At 37.9% G+C, this 22,656-nt stretch overlaps 5 protein-coding genes across 6 annotated transcripts; 4 read left to right on the top strand and 1 right to left on the bottom strand.

The window, feature by feature from the left end:
- The first annotated feature begins 3,982 nt into the window (after nt 1-3,982).
- On the top strand, nt 3,983-8,882 carry LOC101308553 (zinc finger CCCH domain-containing protein 18-like). Its single transcript, XM_004294416.1, has 8 exons — nt 3,983-4,397; nt 5,249-6,146; nt 6,232-6,399; nt 6,508-6,687; nt 7,246-7,322; nt 7,928-8,098; nt 8,194-8,311; nt 8,397-8,882. Exons 2-8 carry the CDS (start codon nt 5,260-5,262, stop codon nt 8,464-8,466), a joined length of 1,671 nt encoding a protein of 556 aa, XP_004294464.1. The 5' UTR covers nt 3,983-4,397; nt 5,249-5,259; the 3' UTR covers nt 8,467-8,882.
- A 1,461-nt stretch (nt 8,883-10,343) lies between these two features.
- On the bottom strand, nt 10,344-13,300 carry LOC101293573. Its single transcript, XM_004295818.1, has 5 exons — nt 13,034-13,300; nt 12,504-12,692; nt 11,716-12,408; nt 10,746-11,443; nt 10,344-10,520 (listed from the first exon to the last, which is right to left on the bottom strand). Exons 1-4 carry the CDS (start codon nt 13,298-13,300, stop codon nt 11,126-11,128), a joined length of 1,467 nt encoding a protein of 488 aa, XP_004295866.1. The 3' UTR covers nt 10,344-10,520; nt 10,746-11,125.
- Nucleotides 13,301-14,267: 967 nt separating this feature from the next.
- LOC101308266 lies at nt 14,268-15,255 on the top strand. Its single transcript, XM_004294415.1, has 4 exons — nt 14,268-14,667; nt 14,782-14,831; nt 14,962-15,043; nt 15,129-15,255. The coding sequence occupies exons 1-4, from the start codon at nt 14,382-14,384 to the stop codon at nt 15,173-15,175; spliced, it is 465 nt and encodes a 154-aa protein (XP_004294463.1). The 5' UTR covers nt 14,268-14,381; the 3' UTR covers nt 15,176-15,255.
- Nucleotides 15,256-16,485: 1,230 nt separating this feature from the next.
- On the top strand, nt 16,486-18,845 carry LOC101293283 (wall-associated receptor kinase-like 22-like). Its single transcript, XM_004295817.1, has 3 exons — nt 16,486-17,362; nt 17,505-17,630; nt 17,746-18,845. Exons 1-3 carry the CDS (start codon nt 16,486-16,488, stop codon nt 18,843-18,845), a joined length of 2,103 nt encoding a protein of 700 aa, XP_004295865.1.
- A 1,059-nt stretch (nt 18,846-19,904) lies between these two features.
- On the top strand, nt 19,905-22,601 carry LOC101307764 (scarecrow-like transcription factor PAT1-like). 2 transcript variants are annotated; one of them, XM_004294413.1, is made up of 2 exons: nt 19,905-20,036; nt 20,706-22,601. In XM_004294413.1, exon 2 carries the CDS (start codon nt 20,851-20,853, stop codon nt 22,423-22,425), a length of 1,575 nt encoding a protein of 524 aa, XP_004294461.1. In that variant the 5' UTR covers nt 19,905-20,036; nt 20,706-20,850; the 3' UTR covers nt 22,426-22,601. The 2 variants fall into 2 exon arrangements, with proteins under 2 accessions (XP_004294461.1, XP_004294462.1); XM_004294414.1 differs by having other exon boundaries at nt 19,967-20,087.
- Nucleotides 22,602-22,656: the final 55 nt, after the last annotated feature.

Genomic DNA, 22,656 nt, shown 5'->3' with positions numbered 1-22,656 from the left:
AAACGAGAACAAGCCTCCAACCCAAGCCCATATGCCCAAGCCTGCAAATGCAACATTCAAAACACCTCCTGCCACCATCCGACGATGATGGAGGACTCAACTAGGCGACGAACTCCTCCGCCGCATCCTCTTTACCCGTCGTCTTCTCAAACCTTTAGGTCGAACCCTAGGGAGAGAAAATTGAACGACTTGCTTAATTAGGTTAATATATTGATACATTAGTTTACCATAAGCACAATTATATAGATGTTATTTGCACATCATATTTCGTTAATTCGTATTTGTTTTTTCTATTAGTATAGTTCATTCGTATTAACAAACTATCCATTTAATATATTGATTGGCTCTTAATTATCACGTGTGAATAACATGATAAGAGAGGAAATCCGCGAAACCCCCCGTGCCGCCACCACCTAAAAGTTGCCGCGCCACGTTGAATTGTCCAAGATGGTGCCGCCAACGCAGTCAAACACAGCCTTCCAAACTTCACCGAGAAGTCACCAGCCGCGCCACCTCCTTGCTCAGATACAGAAGACCGCACCACCTCCAAGAACCTGCCACGATTAATGGAGAAACCAACATAGATCAACAGAAAAAAACTCTCACATTCGGAAGGGCCAAATGCCTCTCGCTGCCACCATACACGGACTTGCCGCCAGCACGATCGCCGCCATTACAATCGTCGCCTTGCCCGTAGGAGATGCACTGCCGCCAAACATCAAAACTGAGGGTTTCGAAACCTATAGAGGCATTCCGAGTCTCTCGGGGGCTCTCTCTCATATTTTCAGAAGATACATGTTAATAATTGAAGCAATTGCTCTTTATACTCTCTGTAGAAACCAAATGTTTTTCATGCTACAAAAGTCCAAAATGCAAATAGATGAAAATTTATATGCATATTGTAATTAATCTAGGGTTTAAGTTACATGGCCCCCATTGTATTCGACAGTTTTATTAATGAAGGCTTGAGAGCGATGACACTAGCTTTTTATTTCAAACAAAAAAAGGTTCCACAATCCAAATAGATAAAAATTTATACATATTTATTTTTTTCCGGAGCGGATTCAGGGCACCATGGTGTACTTGAACCACGCACAGATGTTAACAGAACTAATGATGACGTTAGTTGGTTGTTGGTATCGAGGTACAGTGAAAGCCAGGTTTACCATGAGCTTGTGGGAGGCACTTTGATCAAACCAAACTGTTGCTCTCTCGCCTCCTATCCACTGTCCAATTCCTCCATCGCCAAACCAGAAGCTTTTCGACCCAAAATCGGAAGTCCTGCTAATCGAATAAACAAGTTCTGGGTTTAGTGTTTTCGGATCTGGTAAGCTCTACTCCAAAGATGTGGTAGCAATTCCCTCATAATCAATGTTTGCTTAGTGGAAGCACAAGGAAAAAGCGATGGAGCGGCTTTTTTAGCAGAAGGAAAGCTCAGATGCGGCCTGAGAGCAAGGAAGAAGATGAAGCTCTTGGCGCGGTTTCCTTCATCTCCCTCATTGACTTTTCTTTCTTTTTGTTTAAGTCCTATGGACAATGGGCCCTGCCCTGTGTAAGTGTGTTGCACTATTGCTGCTTTGCTAGAGCCTAGAATTACTAATGATAGTTGAAGAAAACATCTTGATTTTTTTTCTAGAAGAAGAAACCCCTTGAATAATTGGAAACATACTGTTTATGTTGATTTATTTCACTGTTTCAACTTAAATATTTGTCATATATTATTGTAAGCATAATGTGTTGTTATTATTATTATTATTATTATTATTATTATTATTATTATTATTCACATGAAAAAGGTATCCTCAAGGTCTTTATGCATTTATCTCTTATATGGCAGTAATAAGACGACTTCATTTTTAATTTTGCTTTCACATTTGAAAACTTAATTAAATCACTCAAATATCGTGAATACAATTTGTACTAATGTTAAAATGTTAAATGATATGACATCGTCATGTCCGGACCAAATGGATGCAAATATTAGATTTTACAACATAATATAAAGTGAATATCATTGTAATAGGCATGATCATATAGAGTGAAATTGGTTAAGTATATTGTTACTTTGTTCAATGCGACCATTGATACATGTTTATTTGCATATTCTCCCTATTTACCAGTCCCCTTCTAGAGCGAGACACCGTTTTAAAATTAAAGTGTGGTGCTTCTCATTTCGCTCACTTTTAAGTCATATTTTCACATCTCCACCGTTCAGTGTCTAGAACATAGTGTGTAGATCATTCCTGCAAAGTTTCATCCAATTTGGAGATCATTTGAGCTTCCATAATTGTGATTTACACCGTTTAGACAAATTTTGTTCAATTGATTCATTTAATTTAATTCGGTACCCAAATGATCTCCAAATTGGATGAAAATTTTACAGGAATGATCTACACACTATGTTCTAGACACTGAACGGTTGAGATGTGAAAATGTGACCTAAAAGTGAGCGAAATGAGGAGCACCACACTTTAATTTCAAAGCGGTGTCCCTCTCTGGAAGAAAACTGCCCTATTTACATGGTCAACTTTAACTAAATAAATGCTTATGTTGAAATGAAGTTGGATTTGATTAATTTTTAAACAATGTATATACCTATTACTAAGTGTATGTAACACATGTATACATTGCTATGTGTCCGTTTATAAATTTTTACATTGGATAGAACAAATTATATGTGGTCTTTGTCTTATTTATTAATTATATGAAAAACTATATCTTTCAAATTCATTGAGTTTAGAGTAAATAGGCCATGCAATATGAACGTTGGATGTAATAAATGCCATGGAGAAACAAAATATGGACATTGCAAAAAAGAAAAAAAGAAAAAACATTGGTTTTCGTCATTATTGAAATTGATCTATATAGTTAATCATATGCACTAAATATCAAATATGTCCGACATGAACCATTTATGTTCGTAATTATAATATTATGAAAAATCCAAATGATTTTTTTTGTTGAAAATTTTCAAAATTAATCTACTCATAATGAACTATTTACTCAAAGATGAATATGTCGATATGTGACCGAAAACTTGAAACAAAAGACTGTTAGTTTCGTATTATGAAGCTAAGCGGTTAGCTCTAAAGCATTTATGGTAAGTAACATAAGTTTTTAAAGAAAAAAGGCAAGGTTTATGTTATTTAAAAAAAAAAACTTTTTTCTATTTACGGCAGTTATATATTTCAATGTTTAGATTTTTCTTAAAATTATATTGAGGCTTGAACCCACAAAGGAAATTATGTATAATAAGTTTCTAAAATTAGAAAAAGTCAATAGAAAATAAGATACTTTAATTTCAACTTTTTGTAATGTAATTATTGTAGTTTGCAATAAGGTGTTAACGAAGTTCATTAAGGAAATAAATTAAAAATAAATTAGATCATTGTTCCTTGTTTGAACCAGGCACCCAATAAACAGTCCTTGCACTTATGGACTTTCCATCATTCGTCCGCATATCCAAACAGGGTAAATTTGATCAATTGAATATTTGCATTTATGAGTTTTACTGTGTTGACCATTATTCATTTTTTTAATACTCTTAACAATGTTAATATCGGTGTTAGTGTCATGTAAAAGCTAAATCTAATGAACGGTTGAGATTAAATTTTAACACTTGATTCACTTGTACCTTGGTACATACAAGAACTTTCGGTACTTGATACACTCCGATACGGGTGACCTGCTGAAACAATCAAAGGTCAAAATGGGGACCTCCAAAGTACCAAGTGGCTCTGTCCATCATGCTCCCAAGGTTTCAAGTACCCACACCCTTTGTGATCTCTGCATGCTTAATCCAACGGCGACTTATACTCCCACATTGTGCTACACATAACCACTCAAGACCTTCCAGATTTCCGACACGTGGCACTCAACCGACATGAGTGTTCGGTTGTTGTACTTGGGAGTAGGAACTCGGGAGTTCTAACTTCTAAATATAGCACACACATAGGTATTTCCAAATAATAATAGGGTTTTTGTTATTATTGTTATTGGTTTATCTTCGAAAATTTGGAATAAGGACACGGGCATTTATGTAATTCACGTGGGTTTTGAATCGAATCGGTTACGAAGATGATACATTCAAAATTTTGTGGAAATATTTTTGCCTAAATTTTCGTTCCTACTTTTTTTTTAATTTTTATTTGATTTTTTGAATTTGAAGTGCGCTTCTGTTTCTGGCAGTTTTCAGAAGATTAACATTATATTTATTTTTTCCAGATAAACTTTTAGTGTGAGAGTACTTACTACTAGACATGGACTCGTAACCAGGACCCAGAAAAAAGAAAAAGGTAAAAACACACGCAGAGACTCATTGTGTTTGATTGTTGGGGCTCTCCAAGTTGTTTTCTTTTGAACAAGTTTCTGCTAGGCTTGGAAACTGAATGATTTTGGTGGGTATGTTTCACTTTTCTTGGGTTAAACCTAAAACTTTTCTGTTTTCTTTAACAAAGGTGTGTGTTTTTGGTTAGAAAAGAGATAAATATGTGTTCTTGTTTATCAGTTGGTAACTGTTAATCTGTTTTGGATTATTTTTGAACTGGGTTTTTGAGGTTGAAAGAAAAATATGTGGTAGGAATTTTATGGAAGTTTAGAAGGTGAAGCATGCGATTCAATCATCAAGAACGGTTTTTTTTGGTGAGGCAAAAGTGAGATTTCCCAGATTTCCCAAAATGGGATATGTTTTTATGGCTCATGTATTCTGCTCTGGTTCTGTTTTGTGTATCAAGATAGCAGTTCTCTGAGGTTTTCTTTTCTGTAAAGTAAGTGTGGTGTTCTGGTTTTTCTTCTTCTGTGTGTGGTCTTTATTTTATGTCTGTGATAGATTTGGAAAGAACAGCGTTTTTAAATTATATTTTGGCCAGATTTGAAGGAATGTCCATTTCTGGCTTTGGTTACAGCTTTTTTCCATGGTTGAGATGAGATTCATTTAATTTTATATATTCATTGTATTTGATTTACTTCCTTTTATGGCTTATATCGAGTAACAGTATCTTCTGACAGAGCAGCAGAAAGATTTACTTTTTCACTGAATCCCTGGCTAGGGTTTTATATATTAGGGCCTAGATTTCAAATTCTTGTGCTAGATTTCATATTCAGGGGTATTTTCTCTGTGTTTGGCAAATATTTCTCTCTGGAATTTTTATTGTTATTATTAGGTGTGAGTTTGTGCTTCGTAGCATAGAATTTTTTTTCTTTGCTGTAATATTCTGCTAATTAGTTCACTACGTGTGGACATTTGCAGGGAATAGATAGATGATGGATTTTTCAGACTCTACAAAACTTGTTATCAGCAGAATACAGGAGGTAGACCCAGAAAATGTTACAAAGATTATAGGTTATCTTCTTTTACATGGTCATGGGGAACTTGAAATGGCTCGCTTGGCCCTGGCTCCAGACCATTTGTTTCACCAAGTGGTGTTGAAAGCCAAGGCTGACCTTCTGCGGTTGGCTAGCAAATCAGCACCTTCCATGAATCCACCCTCGGCTGCTTTCGCCCCCTTTTCGCCTGTTTCTTCTACGCCTCCTGCAGCCTTTCGGGTCCCAACTCCTTGTTGGGATCCCCAACTTGTTTCGAAGCAGAACATGATGCCATTTGAATTCTCCGATCCTGTGGAGGAACTGCAAAACCAGGCTCGATTTTTGAGTTTGGAGGATCAAATGGAACCGCTCAATTCTGGGATTTCAGGATACCCAGATGAGTACTATTATCATGATGCTGCACTAGGCGGAAGCTTAAGTCCTAGACCAGGCAGACGATTCTCAAGTCTAGAGTTTCCGGTTAAGATTTGTCACTACTTTAGTAAGGGCTTTTGTAAGCATGGAAGCAGCTGTAGATATTACCATGGACAAGTGATTCCAGATAGCTTCTCTCAGATGTATGGGAATGATGGCCTTATTGATGATCATGTTATCTTGCCCATGTCTCTTGAGAAGTTGGAGTGGGAAATTGTTGAGCTGCTTAGATCAAGAAGGGGGACTCCTATTTCAATTGCTTCTCTGCCAATGATGTATTATGAGAAATTTGGAAAATCTCTTCAGGCAGAAGGCTATCTCACCGAAAGCCAGAGACATGGGAAAGCTGGTTACAGTTTGACAAAGCTTCTTGCCCGGCTTGGAAGCAGCATACGGCTGATTGACAGGTGCATTCCTTTTGGCCTATCTTTTGTGATTTTTAGCTGGATAGTCTTTCATAGATTTTAACTGGTGCATCTGTGTCACTTGTAGGCCTCATGGGCAGCACGCAATAATATTAGCTGAAGACTCTTTAAAATACATGGACCACCGGAATGAGAGAGGCGATCCTGGTCCAATTGTTAGTGGTTCACGGCAAATATACTTGACATTTCCAGCTGACAGCACCTTTAGTGAGGATGATGTCTCTAACTACTTCAAGTAAGTCAAAATTTTGAGCTCATATAGAATAAAGTGTATTTCAGTCTTCTTTGCATATAATCTTTCAGGGGTTCAATTGATTTCTCATAGTGTTGGTTTTCGTTGCAGCACCTTTGGCCCTGTTGAAGACGTAAGGATCCCTTGCCAACCTAAGAGGATGTTTGGGTTTGTAACCTTTGTACATGCAGACACTGTGACAATGATCTTGTCCAAAGGAAATCCTCATTTTGTTTGCGGGGCTCGTGTTCTTGTGAAACCTTACAGGGAAAAATCAAAGCTTGCTGAAAGGTAAAGATCTATATATTATGCGTATACAAAAGTGAGAGTACACTTGAGGTTGTGATTGAGATGTCTGATTGTTATCGACTTATTGTTGCTTAATGGTTCTGCAATCAATGGCTTACGCTTGACATCAACCTTTTAATGCTAACAACAGTGATATATCTTAGAGTTTTACTTATATAACCCAAAAATCTGTACTTCTTAAGCAACTGACAGAAGTAAACTGGATTCAAACTTCCTGAACACATTTGACAATGATCTTGAATTCTTGTTGGATATGTTCATTGTGCGTCCTATGAAACTTTGGTACAAGTACCTTTTTTTTTTTTTTTCAAAGGGTATTTGTTTCTGATAGTGAATTGACTTCTTCTATGTGTTTGTTACTTAATCCTGCACATTTGAAATAGGCATTCTTAACATATCAAGAATGATTGTAAAATGTTTTTTGTTGTGTTTGAGTTGTATTTGGTCCTTGGTTTGTTGTTTGAGGACCCCACTACAGTCACTTGAAGGGATTTATCTTATGTCTGATCCATGCTAAATGACTTGTTTTGGTGTATTCAGAAAGTACCAAGAGAGAATGGAGCCAGCTGATCACTATTCTCCACACTTTTCAGACATGGAACCCGAGTTTCATTCAAGTGAGTAGAACCTGACATTTCTTTCATTGGTGTTTATAAGCTCTTATTTCCTCCGAGTTAAAATAAATGTAGCACAGAGTTTACACTTCGAGACATGAATCCCCTTTTTTCCCTATAAAATTGCTTTGATAAAGTGTCATGGTTTGCTTTTCTTTTATGTAAATTTAAGAATTAAATTCAGTTTACCCCCATGAGGTTTGAGAGTTACTTCATGTTAATCCCTAAACTTTCAATTTCATCAGTTTACCCCTTAAACTTTTGAATTTTCCTCAGGCGTGACCAAATATCTTATATTCTGTCTAAATCGGACGTTAACTGCTAATAATTTTAACCTTAACTGTGAGGCCAATATCTATAATTTGGGCAAATCGGACCTTATATGCTGATAATTAAAGGTTAATTCAAACAGAATATGAGAATTTGGACACGGCAGACAGAAATTGAAGAGTTCAAGGGGTAAACCGATGAAAATAAAAGTGTAGGGACTAACATGAAGTCACTCCCAAACCACAAGGGGGTAAACTGAATTTAATTCTAAATTTAATCTGTGTTGTGTGTCAGATTGTCTTTGAGTCATGCTGGCTAATACACCATTATTCTTGTAGTGTCAAGATGCTATAATAATTCTAGATGGCTGCGGAAGAAGCTGTTGGAAGAACAAGAAATTGCACTTGAACTGGAGAGGAGTAGGCTGGCTCAGCTGCATTTTACGCGAATACCGGTTGCTAATCAGCCCTATTCTGGTTATGTAATGGATGGGCGAATGGTCTCTGAAGGTTCTGTAATTTCTTTTAACTTATGAACTTAGGTTTGAAAGAGTAATTATCTTTTCTTCACCTATTATACTTCTTATTTACCGTACTTGATGCAGATAATTTCAACTTCCCGCCTGCAGAATGTTTTGATTTTCTGTTAGATGTTATAAACAATGGGTCTACAAGTGATGATAAACCCAAACATACAGGCACCAACTACACCGACCAAGATAGGTAAGTTGTTTCTTCTGCTGAAGCTTGTTAAATCTACTTGTTATTTTTTTTTTCCTGGCAATGATATCTTTTAATTTTGTTGCAGTCAAGGACTTAATCTCCCAGATAGCCCATTTGCAACTTCGATAGCTAGTGGCATTTCAGCTGTCATATAGGTTCAGGGACGTTAAGTTTAGGATTAGGTACCAGTTCAAAAGGCAATGACATATTTGGTTCTACACATAACAGCTCTCTTCATTTTCACAGCTTCATCGGCTTTGTCAAAAGTTTCCTGCAAGTACATACCATCTGCATGAAGAAATGCTAGTTGACATTCGTCCCTATCACTACTACTGGGTTGAACGACATAATTCAATACTTAGAAGTACAGGTAAATGTTAATGTTGATCACAGAAGGCAAAGACAGCTAGGTCTTTACAGTTAGTCTTTTAGTGGAAGAAAGGTGTTTAGAGTATATGCAGATGTTTGAGGGAGCTTAATAATATACTGTTCATATTCATAGTTGTTACCATGAACAAAATGTGAAAGTACTCCAACTATAAGTTTAAGTACTATATATAGTAGTTTGATCAAAGTGGGTTTTTTTTTTAATTTTTTTTTTTTTTTTATTTAACTTTTTGTAATTTTACAGTAATTTTTATCTTATCACATGATAGTTGTTAGGTTAGAGGGATCTCAGTCATTGAGTGTGGCAAATTTGGGGGATCAAGATAGATGGTTCAGAAAACAAAGCCTAATCTGATTGATTCTACCTTCGATGCTAAGCTTCTATATGTGATTGGGTGGCAAAAGAACCGAGATTTTGACCATGTATGTATATCCTAGGCAGTTCATTTCTCTTGGAGAAAGTAAAAAGAAATGTGTTATGCTCTTTCACAGGCATTGGAAGCATCAATACATACTAGAAAACACATGCACAAACATTGATTTATCTTCTCTGTTCTCTCTGTATTATACCTAAGAGCCAAGAGAAGAGGGTTATTTTTCTTTCTGTCACCAGGTTAACCTACCAAGTTTTAATAATACCCACCAGAGTTGATACCTTTAACTTCGGAGTCCTTGGTTTTTTAGCTGAGGTCCCTGAGGATAAGGGTCACAACTAGAGGATTGCTTTCTGAGGTCACAACCAGAGTCGCAGAACACATTATAAGGACAAACCGGCCCAGATAGCCATACATGATCGCCTGCAGCCTTCAACCTTGTCTCATTCAGTGTCACTTTCCTTGTTATTAATTTCTGAAGCGGACACCATCCGACCAACTAATTGGGGATAATCTGATAAAGATCTCAATTGAAAAGCAGCCATGAATGGATAACTGTTGAAGTTTGTAGCCACAGACCGGATCCAATGCCAGAAAGTTTCATTTGACAGAAACACAGGGTATTGCTACTGGAGCTCAAGTGGGCGACTCCCTAGTGTATGATATCTAATTGTCTATATAGATGGACTGCATTATACATCTATGTGAAGATGAACAAAACCCCCTTTCTTATCTCCCCCCAAACGTCTTTTGCCATTAGTTTACCACTGTTACCATCAGGAAGTCCATCTATATAGATAATCATTATGGTGAAGCATAAATCAGATATCCTTTAGCCATCCAACTGAAACACAGACCGGTCATTCAAACGAACAATTCCGACCATGACATGATACTGAAACGATCATAGCTGCTCACTGAAGAGAGTTACTGTTACAGTTTCAGCAATTAGATTTAACACATGTCTGAGATTCACATGTCTCTCATTGTCTCATCAAACTATTCATTTTTCATGATTTTTGTTTTTTGAGGAAACTCATCAAACCATTCATTAGGTGAGCGAGATTGATGAAACGATTAGCTATACACAAAATATAAACTCGGTATAGGGCTGCACTCCATTGTCTATCAAATGTTTCTAGCATAACAACCACGGTGAACCACCCGTATAATTGGGAAGAGACTCTAGTAGCCAAGTAATAACAAGTACATAAAAAGATGCCGAGCTGGTAACATAAACAAATACATAGGGAGTGTATATTAGAGGGAAATAAGGGAAATAAAATTTTGGTATTTTTAATGCTGAATAAGTAACAAACTCATCTTACCCAAAAATCATACGAGAAATCCAAGTGCTTAATAGAAGAACAGACTCTTGAATTTTAAGACAATCGCATTTAGTAAAGCTTCTCATTTGTCCGCATGATAATAGGCAAATACAATACAACCTGCAATCGAAGTCTTCATTAGAAAGCTTAAAACTGTAGACAACAATAAAGAAACAATGATCTGAAGGTCATTCAATGGCACAAAACAGCACACCCATAATGCTCTAACTGTCTACTAACATGAAGAAATACAGAAAAGGGACAATCAAAAAGGACAATTCAAATGGTAAATCCACTAGTCAGTCCTGCAAAGTAACATTTCCTTTTCAATGAAAAACAAATCACCTGATAGTGGTTAGAACGGAGTGACCTTCTTTTATCTTTCGAGTCAGTACCTGTTAGAACTTCAAAAACAATGTCCTTTGGATGCCTCAGTCCAAAAATGTAACCATATACTCAAAACTGGAGCAGCTCCTGTACAAAATAATGGCACTGGAGTTGCATGATATAACCATTTATACACTATATGACAACAAGCAAACCGCACCATCAAAACTGTCAACCACCAGGCAACCCGCATTCTGCATGTCACTATGATGATAGGAGACTTTGAACTTCATGGAAAACCCTACTAATGGTTTCCTACAACAAAGTCAGTGGAGTTGCTATAGGAGACTTCTCTGCTTCAAAAAGTTGCTATCAATAATCTAGGACTAACGTCGGAGCTATCCCTTTCTTTCATATTTTTCAGCAAACTCCCTAAGCAGTAATCTCTGCCTGAAAGCAAGATATTTATCTACGCTTGTTCCAGCCCACTGCTGACAGAAGGATTCATCTGTTGGAACAAATGAACTCAGTGGAAATGGTCCCTTAGGAGCTTTCTTCAAGGAGACCAAGAATCTATGTCGAGGGCGAATTCTCTGGTCTAAAGACAAGCTTAGGTACATAGGATATTTGGTCAAAGAATGCACTTCATTATTCAGTTCATTGACCAAGTACATGTACTTGGGTTTCAAATTATCCTCTAGTGACAAAGATAGTACCTGCACATATACAAGTTCATACATCAACAAGAATGAAACTTTTGAATGGTAAATGTTCTGAAAAATAAATTGTTAAGTGGAAAGAAATAAAAAAACTGCTTCTCTTTCCATCAGGATATGATAAGATTTCCACTTTCACTTAAAACTACAGTAGAAAATCATATACCCAATTACATAAATCTGGATAGTACAAATGTTTTCGATACAAGAACAAATACACCTCAAAGTAGAAAGAATATAAGAAATGTGATCACAGAAGAAAGTAAGCATACCTGAGTGAGACTAGTTAAAACTTTCAAGATGTCAGAATTACACATCCCAATGCTCCTAAGAAAATTAATCCTAGGCAGCAGTCCATCATCAATGCTATAATGAAGGAACTGAGGATGTTTCTTAACCATCTTCACAATACTTTCTCTGGGTGCTCCTATCTCATTTGAAAGAAAAGTACAGCGAGCATTCCATGATATATCAATTCGCTGGACCAGAATTTGAGGGCTTAACTGCACCACTTTGCCTAGATCTTTTTCCTTAATCCCTACCTCTTCAACCAAGTATCTTACAGTCGGTTTCAAAGAATTCTCAACACTATAAGAAAAGAGAGAAGGAGTAGCAGCAATAATCCGCCCGATTCTGGAACTTGGAATACCCAAGTTCATCAGGAAAGCAACATGCGACTTCAAATTATTCTCAACTGTATATTCGAGAATTTGTGGCTGTCTCAAAACCATTCTTCTTATGTCTCTCTGCTTGACACCAACACTCAGCAAATATTCCAACCTTTCTTGAGCGGAGCACACATTTATTTGGAGAGAAGGCATGTGCCTCTCATACATTTGAATAAAGTGTGATTCCTTAAACCCAAATGTGCTTAGATAATCAATAAGGGGCAACCACTTCTCATCCATATCAATTTCCTCCGATAGGCGAGGGAATCTATCCTCCATATTCTTCCTTGTAGAGCGCTGCAATCAAAGAAAACTAATGACATCTCTCCCTTTCACGCGAAATGATATAGTTTGAAGAATGCGACAACTTGTCATAATAATTCTCATGCTACCTTTCCCTTGCGAGCTACATCCAAGGCGGTTTCCCTTGCTTTCTTTGAATCATGATCATAGTTTCTTACGAAACTCTTCTCAGCAACACCCTTTGCATTTTCGCCATTCAAATGGCCATTGGCGAAACCATTGTGCGGTTTGGACTTCTTCCTATTAGCAACAAAATCTGAAACCTCCGCAAAGTCATCCTGAGAGTAGCAAACCCAAGGAACAACAGTTCAACTTCACAAAAACAGAACGAACTAACATTTCCAAACAGAAGTTTACATTACGTAAACAAATGACACCAACTCCACAACCAAATTTGCAATCTTTAATGATGTAAAACATCAAAATTAGATTCTTTTCGAATTCTAAATCATTAATCTCTCATTTCTTAGCACATCAGGAAACAAAAGGCCTACATAGAACATAAAAAGAACAGAACATAAGTAAACCCAACGAAACCCAAACTAACAATGCAACAACAGACACAACAAAACCAACACATTACAAGTTTACAACAGCCAGATAGTAGAGAAGAACTCACATTGAGGAGCCAGTCATCATCGGACACGTCAGCAAAATGATAGGCCTCATCTTGGTCGTCGTAGGGGGAGAGAGGCTGGCCGTAGCGGGACCTCCGGTTGGACTTGAGGATTTTGGGGTTGGAGTGGGTGGAGAGCACCACAAAACGGCAGGAACCTGCTCGTCGTTTACGGCCAGAGAGGTCGGAGAGAGTAGTGACGGTGAAGTGGGAGAGATAGAGTTGGGGAGAAGAGGAGGGGTGAGAGGGGCAGAGAGAGAAGGGTACCATTTTCAGAGAAAGAAAGAAAAAGAAGAATATCCCCTAAAACCCTAGTAGAAGGAGTGAAGAGAATAATATCTACTGGCATTATCTTTATCTTCTTCCTGTTCCTGTTGTCCCATTTCGGGTTTCAAGCTACTTGCAGGGGTTAATTGGTACTGGCTGGAGGTCCATTTATGGCAGCGGAAGGGACGACGCGTCGTTTGACCCTTAAATGGTAAAAGTCGATGGGACATAACATTTGTGAAGAATTTGCACGGTAGACCTCGTTCTCCTCTACATTTTTGGTTTTACCTATAAGTTGGCCTACGCTGAGAGTCGCAACTCAACCGAACTTCCACCAAGACTACCGCACACCCTTTCTCGGTCCCTCAACTAGAATTAGCGACGGAGAGGTGTTACTCCTTTCTTATAGTGAGATATCGCTGCACTTTGTTCTAGCGTAACCCATAACTCATTCAGAAAATACTTATATCTGGACTAGTATATATGTGTGCGACCAGACTCTCTCTTGTTTATATATTTTTATATGTAAATTATAATTTTAACCATTCAAAAGTTAAATAACTAATAAAGATTATCTATGTAAAAAATCTACGTAAACAAAAATCATTTGTTTGAATATAAATTATGTGCTAATTCATTAAGTCGAAAAATCACTAAAGCCAATAACAACACTTGAATATAAACCAACGTTATAAGGTCTTGAAGAAAAGGAGGAGAGCAAACTCGTCATCGACAATGAATTAAGGCCGAACTATGTGCTTTTTAACACTCAAATACTTATGAAATGTTGGTAACAAAAAATAAGGGTGCGTGACAATAGTTAGAATATCTATTGGTAAGGACCTAATCTAAAAAAGTAAATAAAGATGGTAAAAAAAAAAAAACCCAAATCGGAAACGACACTGCATTATTAGCATGCACTCATGTAGATCACCCTTGTAATGAATGATAGTAAGGTGGGAGACGTGGCGCAATTTGAAATTGTGGTGAACACCATCTACTCTCTCTCTCTCCTTCTTTCTGAAGTCCTCTCAGGTTAAACGTCGACCAGCGGTGGCGCCACTAATCCGGTGCCGATATCGAAATGGAAGCCTCGATCTCCTCCTTCACAATCATCAGAACCCCAACCAAGTCCAACTCCAGCACAACTATATTTCCAAGCATTAACATCACAAAACCACATCTTTCTTGCTTTACCACAACAAAATGCCACAACCTCGCTTTCGCTGTGGTGAACAGTCTAAACAGGTCTACTCGGACCCGTCGCGGCAGAAAAGCTTGGAAGACTGCAGCCGTTGAAGATGTCACCGGCGCTATAACGGATCCGGGGCCGGTCGTCCTCACCTGGCAAATCGTCGTCGGAGCTATAGGTATCAATTCATTCACGTACTAATTAATTAGTATTACTACTCCAATTACAGAGATAGCAGTTTGTTATAGATTTTCATCATGAGCTAGTAGTACGTACGTGTTTGTGCATGCAGCTGGAGTTACACCTTTTGTGGTCGCAGGGATTGAATTCAGCAAAAGAATTGTACGTAACTATCGATGATCATATATAAGAAAATATGGTTAATGAATTGTAATATTGCGATATGTCATATGTAATTAGCACATAGTTGATTCTGGTTTCAATTAATATTTGTATGGAAATATTATGGCAGATAGCACAACAGAGATGCGAGGTGTGTGGAGGGTCAGGACTTGTTTTGACGAAAGAAAACTATGTGAAATGTCCTGGATGTGGTATGATACTTCTTAAATTTGCTGTAGTTACCAAGAAGCTGTAGATTTTTAAGGCGCAAGGGCCATGATTAATTTTCTGTTGCAGGTGGATTTCTCCCTTGGCAATCATGGAGAAGATTCTTTACTGGCTAACTAATTCAGATGGACGTGTATATATAGTGTTCAGCCTTGTTGAAAACTTAAAATTATGATTAATTTGGGAAGTTTCAATTAATCGATCTTAGTGTGATATATATATATATATATAACTTCAGCATTCTTCTCAATCTGTGTACGTTTTGATGAATTCTGGCTTCCTTATATATATATATACAACCCCCTTCCATTGAGGGATCTCTATTTTTGGCCACTTTCTAGGGATAGGGCATTACACCACTTCCCGATTATAATTTTACATCTCCATCATTCATATCTTAGGTCTATATGAGTAGATCACCTCTACAAAATTTTATATATATATATATATATATATATATATATATATAGCAAAAGGGCATTTGAAGACACGATCGAGTACACAAACCGAGGCTGTGGCTACATCTTCAGAGCTAGCCATGCCGGGAGGCGCCACCACAAGAGTCTCCACAAGAAGATGTGGCACTCACCACCAAGAAGATGTGGCCAGAGTCTCGGTTTTTGCCTCTGATATGGGAATCAGTGGTGTTGGATTATCCGATTCAAAGTGCTATTGTTTTCTAAGGCCTGCAAAGTTTTACTAGGTGGTTAAGATATTCTCAGCTAATCAAAAACCGTTACTTTATCTGATAAAATCTTGATCATATCCTTTTCGTTGTGATTTAGGTGACAAATTTCACAAACAATGTTCTTCTTCTTCCCTTGGTCTGACATTACACACCATTTGTCGAAAAACATTAATTTGGATCGGAAACTCTAATTATTATATATTGGGCAAGACACGAAAAATGAATTTTTTAGGGTACATACCTATTTGTGATACTTATATTTACCGATATGACAACAAATTTGTTGTCGTTTTGGTAAAAATAGTCATTACATGAGTAATTTTTGTTCTATTAGAGGTAGTTACTTAACTTAAGACAATTTATAAGTTACTTAACTTGAGACAATTTATAAGTTTATGAACAACTTAATGTCGTTGCAGTAACTTGGTTCAATTATATGTAAATGTTTAACAAATATAATAATTTTGTTGTCAATGTTGTAAATTTTACTCATTTAACTTGTCATTTTTGTTCAATTAGTGGTAAAATGAGTGTATGATATATATGTTAGTACCGTAGACAACCCAGACAAGAAGAAATTAACCAACCGGCCGGCAAAAACCTAGCTTTTTTGAAACCTAAGCTGCTGTTTGTTTATAACACCACACTTTCGATAACACCAATTCAACCTTCCATCTATATAGAAGAGCCAGATGTAGCTATGTCCTACATCAATAAGGAGGAAAACAAGAAAAGAAAATGGTTTTCCAGATTCTACTCCACGCTACTCTCTTGGTTTGGTCAGTGATGATGAGTAGTGCAATACTAGCTGCAGCACAAAGACATAAGCCATCCATAGCAAGGCCACATTGCCAACCGGAGTGTGGAGGGATTGAAATCCCATACCCTTTTGGAATGGGAACCTCAGATGATTGTTACCTCAGTGACTCGTTCCAAATATATTGTGACAACTCGACAGATCCTCCAAAACCTTTTCTATACCTGTCTAATAGTAAGCGGGAGGTGCTGGAGATATCTCTTGCAGGCACACTCAAGGTCATGAACCCTATTTCCTTCTTCAATTGCAGTGACAAGGAATTTACCACCCTTCAGCCGGCTAGCTTGGTGGGAACCTCATATGTGTATTCACAGAGGAATAGATTCACTTCGATGAGTTGTGGAGCGATTGCCTACATGATGTCATGGGAATCGGAGTCGATAATCAGTGGCTGCTTGTCCATTTGTGATCCTAGTGCTGGCAGGAGAAGTTTACTAAATAACAGTTGCACTGGTATTCATTGCTGCCAGACCACCATTCCTGCAGCTGTTCAAGACTTCTACACTGATTTTAGAGGCGTAGAACTTGCCGCGGAGAAAGATATGTGCAAGTTTGCGTTCCTAGTAGACCAAGATTGGTTTACATCAGATTCAACTAATATTTCTGCCATTAACGATGAGATGGACTCTGTCCCTATAGTGCTAGACTGGGACTTGTCTAATTACACCATTGCTGATATAGTGGGAACAGAAGTATGGTGGGGGAGTGATTATTTCAATAGAACAGCTTGGACTGGCAGCCAGTGCTATTGCTTAGAGGGCTTTCGTGGGAATCCATATCTTATTGATGGTTGTCAAGGTACGTAGTCCTCACTTGATCCTTATAATAAGGTAGCTCATTAGAAGCTTAAACATTGATCCCGGCCGATTTCTTTTCTAGTCTAAATTTACTAATCCTCTTATTATTCGGAAATTGTTGACTTGTTTTCTTTAAATTCCAGACATTAACGAGTGTAGAGAGTATCCAAACATATGTGGTCGCTTTGATTGTTTCAATTTTCCCGGGGGATTTTTTTGTAATGATAGGCCTGCACCACCGCAGTCACGGTTTCATGTGGCTATTATAGGTACTGTGTATGTCTTCTATATATTTGTGCCTAAATGGCTTTGTTGACAATATGAAGTTTGTTAGAACACTTGGAAGTAATTTGCTTTGTTTGGTTTGCCTTTTGAGTTATCTAGTTACCTGCAGTGTCCTTGCAATACTGATTATACACACTTGTGCATGGTGGTTGCAAAGAGCTCTAAAGAAAAGGAAGATTATCAAACGCAAGCAGAAGTTCTTTAAACAGAATGGTGGTTTATTATTGGAGCAACAATTATCATCTGGTGAAGTTAATGTTGAGAAAATCAAACTGTTCAACTCAAAGGAGTTGGAGAAAGCCACTGATCATTTTAATGTAGACAGAGTTCTTGGACAAGGAGGTCAAGGAACTGTTTATAAAGGAATGCTAGCAGATGGAAAGATTGTAGCAGTAAAGAAGTCAGTAATAGCTAATGGAGGAGAAGTGAGACAATTCATTAACGAAATTGTTGTTCTTTCACAGATCATTCACAGGAATGTGGTGAAATTATTGGGGTGTTGTTTGGAAACTGAGGTTCCACTTTTGGTTTATGAATTCATACCCAATGGAACACTTTATCAGTATATTCAACATCAGAATGAAGAGTTTCCTTTGACATGGAAAATGCGCTTACGCGTTGCCATTGAAGTTGCAGGAGCTCTTTTCTATTTGCACTCAGCAGCTTCTACTCCGATTTACCACCGAGACATCAAATCTTCTAACATACTCTTAGATGATAAATATAGAGTCAAAGTAGCAGACTTTGGAACATCAAGATCTGTTTCAATTGAGAAAACACACCTTACTATGTCACAAGTTCAAGGAACATTCGGTTATTTGGACCCCGAGTACTTCCGTACCAACCAATTCACAGACAAGAGTGATGTTTATAGCTTCGGGGTTGTCCTTGCTGAACTCTTAACAGGAGAAAAACCAATAATGAAATGGAAGTCGGAAGAAGCCACAAGCCTTGCCAACTATTTCCTTGTTTCTTTGGAGGATGATCACTTATTTGATATTCTTGATGCTCGACTTGTTAAAGATGGTGGGAAAGAAGTCATCACTGAAGTTGCTTACCTTGCAAAACGTTGCTTGAATTTGAAGGGAAAGAAGCGTCCAACTATGAAAGAAGTAGCCATGGAGTTGGAGAGGATAGTTAATTTATATGTGAATAACTCTGATGTTCAATCAAACTCAATAGATGTTGGATATGACTAGGAGCAATCACTTGGTTCATGTTCTGCATCATCACAATCTTATTTGGTTACTACACTTGTTCGTCTAGGTTCACCATTCGATGTAGAACCACTATCATTCTTTTAGACACAATAAATAAAGCAAATTCCTAATACTTCATTTGGCCAAGGGTTAAAGCTTCGCAAGTCATTTTCTTTTCAGAACGATAATGCCAGGATGAGACAGGACTTCCCAAGATAAAGCTGACTATATAGTTACAGATCATATACATATCTTTATCCTTTTCACTCATAATAATGTTGGTCATTACACCCTCATTTTCCTCATCCAAAAAAAATTCACCCTCTTTTTTCCTCTTCAACCTAATTGTTCTGCAAAAGTGGAGCTTTACTTGTGAGACCCTTCAGGTTGTGAGAGAAATCCTAGGCATACTCTAGTTTTCGTTGTTAACCTCAATTCTCGATTTCTTATGGTCTAAAGCATGGGTGTTTGACTGAGTGCCTCTTTGCTAGTGACTCCTTATGGCTCTAGCAGCGGAGTTGGCTCCCGAGTGACTTTCTGTAATCAACAGTTTGTAGACTAAGTTGTATGTTTATTTCAAAGCCAAAAATCAAGTAGAATAGAATTGCTTATCACTGTTACTAATCCGGGCTTGTGAATTCACAATTGTCATACTCTAGAGATTTTTTCAGCAATGGAAGAACCCAACTGTGGAAAACCGAGTATGACGTACTTTTCAAGGCAACCCATATAAGACTGCACCATTTCACATAGGAGACATTGACTTTGAAGTCCAATGTGGGACTCGTAATCAATTGTCAAACATATTACCATCACTTAAAGGAATTTCACAAGCTTAATAATTTTGTAACAAGTCAAAACAGAGGTCGTGCAAGAGAATAATCAATCAATTTATCAATTAAACAAAGAGGAAGGAAGCCGTACCCTTTTAATAGCAGCATCAGCAACAATAACTTTGTTTCTTTAATATACGTTTAGCCGTTGATTCTCCAGAACTGTCACTGGCCAGTGGCAGCAGTGTGTAAATCAATATAAGATTGAGGTGTTTTGTTCAAGGTTAGACCCGGATATTTTGTCTGCTACGAAACAAAGTTTCATTACCAACAAAGTTTGGATCTTCATTTGAACTCTGAATCCAAAGAAGTCTATGAAAGCTGCACCCATCTGGGTTTGTTCAGAACTCACTTCAAAGTAAGATGCTTGACTATGGTTCACTGAATTCCTTGCAAGTCTTTCTTTAAAGTAAGATTCTTGGTTATTAAGTTTGAAGCACCTGTATATGTTTCTTCTTGTTTGTTTTATTATGTGATCAAGATGTGGAACCTTTTCATATGAACTGAATGTGCTTTGTGATAATCTGGTGGTAAATTTGCTAGCTTTGAATTTGTTGTCTTTAAGATTGAATGATCTGTCTTTAGAGGTTCACTACTATATGGGTTTTAAAGGTGATTTGCAGATTGGGGTTTTAGTCCTGATGAGTAGAAACCCTTTTGGTTTGAAGTTCAGGAAATTTTCGACTGTTTTTGCTCAACCTGGGTTTGCTGGTGTAGTGTTAACTTTAGAATTATGAGTAAAACCCTTGTCAGAATCTCTCTGTTTCCTCTAAATCATGAGAGTATGTTGCAATGTTTAGAGTTTGGGCAGAGATAGAAATCTCTCTGTGAAATTCTAGATTATTCAAACTTTTCTGGTTGATTTTTGTAAATCTTTACAACATTCATCTTTCTCAAGTACCTAAAATTTTGTGCACTAGATCTAGATCAATGACCCTGATATTATCCCCAATAGATCTTTAGTCTATATTTTCTTTGTTGTAGTTGCATCTTGATATCACTAATTTTTTATTATCTTTCTCTGCAGAACTTGTTACCTCACATTTTAAGGTTGTGCACTAGGATAGGAATATGATGGAGCTACAATAAGGTTTGTTTTGTATGACAGATCGTACTCAGTTAGGTTTAACAACTTTCATGTTAGAGGGTTGAGAAATTGTCTACTATTTAAAATGAGAGCAACAGAGAGACATGGAAGTGTTTCTCACAAATTTGTTGAACAGCCAGTTGAAGCGCCAGAGTCCTATGGTTTCCCTTCAATCCACAATGTCGCCATTCAAGGAGAACATCTGTCACCTCATAACTTTGAGCAGTATGAATCATCCTCAGCAACCAGTAAATACCATGTTCCAAGTTCTCCATCTAGTTTAAGTTTCTCAGCAAATGGGAGTCCGACATCACAGCCAGATTTGCAGTCTTACCAATCTAGTGGCTCTCCACTTAACCAGTCTTGCTTAACAAACGATGTTGGTGGCCTGAGCCACAAGATAAGGGAATTGGAAAGTCTTTTGCTTGGAAATGAATCGGATGTCCTTGACATATATGGCATCACAAGTCAGGTTAAGCATAACCAAGATTTGTCAGGAGAGCAGAACTGGAAACAAATGATGGAGATGATCTCCAGAGGTGACTTGAAACAGGTGCTCTGTGCTTGTGCTGAAGCATTGGCAGAAAATGATATGTCAACAACTGAATGGTTGATGTCAAATTTACGTCAGATGGTATCAGTTTCAGGTGAGCCAGTCCAACGTTTAGGAGCTTACATGTTGGAAGGCCTTGTTGCAAGGTTGGCCTCTACAGGAAGTTGCATCTATGCATCCTTAAGATGCAAAGAGCCTGCCAGTGCCGAACTCCTATCATACATGCACATACTATATGAAATCTGCCCTTACTTCAAGTTTGGGTACATGTCAGCCAATGGGGCGATTGCAGAAGCCATGAAGGATGAAAGTAGAGTTCATATAATTGATTTTCAGATTGCTCAAGGCAGCCAGTGGATCACCTTGATCCAGGCCTTAGCTAGTCGGCCTGGAGGGCCCCCACATATTAGACTCACGGGCATAGATGATTCTACATCAGCTTATGCACGGGGAGGGGGACTTGATCTTGTGGGAAAGAGGTTGTCAAGGCTTGCAGAGTCATATAAGGTACCGTTTGAGTTCCATGGTGCTGGAATCTCTGCTTCTGAGGTTCAGCTTGAGGACCTTGCAGTTCAAACAGGTGAGGCACTTGCAGTTAATTTTGCCTTCACGCTGCACCACATGCCAGATGAGAGTGTGAGCATCGAAAATCATAGGGACCGGCTGTTGAGGGTGGTTAAGAGCTTGTCTCCCATGGTGGTGACTCTTGTTGAGCAAGAATCAAACACCAACACAGCTCCTTTCTGTCCCCGATTTGCTGAGGCATTTAGCTACTATGGGGCTATTTTTGATTCAATCGATGCAGCTTTGCCAAGGGAACACAAAGAGCGGATCAATGTTGAGCAGCACTGTCTGGCACGAGAAATTGTCAACATTATAGCTTGTGAAGGGGTCGAAAGAGTAGAACGTACCGAACTTCTCAGTAAGTGGAGGTCACGATTTATGATGGCAGGGTTTTCACCTTATCCACTTAGCTCCATAATAAATGCCACAATCAAAACCCTGCTGCAGAGCTATTCTGAGAAGTATACACTTGAAGAAAGAGATGGAGCCTTATATCTCGGGTGGAAGAATCAAGCTCTTGTTGCCTCCTGTGCATGGAGGTAAAACTAGCAGTTATTGCTTGTGTTTCTTGGTCATGGAACCTCTCCCTTATTAGTCAATTTTCTGCTTCTAATTTGAATTTCTTCCTTTAGTCGGCGAAGAGCATAAGATATGATCTCATTGATAGAGTGATAGCAGTAGTATTGCTTCATTAGTAATAAAAACTCATTTCCATGACCAACTTTTGCACCTCAACTTTAAATCTATAGATATTTAGTGTTTTCAATCACACAG

This window comes from Fragaria vesca, linkage group LG3 (genome assembly GCF_000184155.1).
Source record: "Fragaria vesca subsp. vesca linkage group LG3, FraVesHawaii_1.0, whole genome shotgun sequence".
Classification (NCBI taxonomy): domain Eukaryota; kingdom Viridiplantae; phylum Streptophyta; class Magnoliopsida; order Rosales; family Rosaceae; genus Fragaria; species Fragaria vesca.
Note: the sequence above shows the minus strand (reverse complement) of the source record. Positions and strands in the feature narration are given on the sequence as shown.

Coding starts and splice junctions, on each gene's coding strand:
- LOC101308553 (XM_004294416.1), top strand. CDS start 5,260: ATGATGGATTTTTCAGACTCTACAAAACTTGTTATCAGCAGAATACAG. Junction 6,400..6,507: donor GATGTCTCTAACTACTTCAA/GTAAGTCAAAAT, acceptor TTTTCGTTGCAG/CACCTTTGGCCCTGTTGAAG. Junction 8,312..8,396: donor AACTACACCGACCAAGATAG/GTAAGTTGTTTC, acceptor ATTTTGTTGCAG/TCAAGGACTTAATCTCCCAG.
- LOC101293573 (XM_004295818.1), bottom strand. CDS start 13,300: ATGGTACCCTTCTCTCTCTGCCCCTCTCACCCCTCCTCTTCTCCCCAA. Junction 12,409..12,503: donor ATGTAGCTCGCAAGGGAAAG/GTAGCATGAGAA, acceptor CTTTGATTGCAG/CGCTCTACAAGGAAGAATAT. Junction 11,444..11,715: donor TTTTAACTAGTCTCACTCAG/GTATGCTTACTT, acceptor GTATATGTGCAG/GTACTATCTTTGTCACTAGA.
- LOC101308266 (XM_004294415.1), top strand. CDS start 14,382: ATGGAAGCCTCGATCTCCTCCTTCACAATCATCAGAACCCCAACCAAG. Junction 14,668..14,781: donor AATCGTCGTCGGAGCTATAG/GTATCAATTCAT, acceptor TTGTGCATGCAG/CTGGAGTTACACCTTTTGTG. Junction 15,044..15,128: donor TGTGAAATGTCCTGGATGTG/GTATGATACTTC, acceptor TTTCTGTTGCAG/GTGGATTTCTCCCTTGGCAA.
- LOC101293283 (XM_004295817.1), top strand. CDS start 16,486: ATGGTTTTCCAGATTCTACTCCACGCTACTCTCTTGGTTTGGTCAGTG. Junction 17,363..17,504: donor TCTTATTGATGGTTGTCAAG/GTACGTAGTCCT, acceptor TTTAAATTCCAG/ACATTAACGAGTGTAGAGAG. Junction 17,631..17,745: donor GTTTCATGTGGCTATTATAG/GTACTGTGTATG, acceptor TGAGTTATCTAG/TTACCTGCAGTGTCCTTGCA.
- LOC101307764 (XM_004294413.1), top strand. CDS start 20,851: ATGAGAGCAACAGAGAGACATGGAAGTGTTTCTCACAAATTTGTTGAA.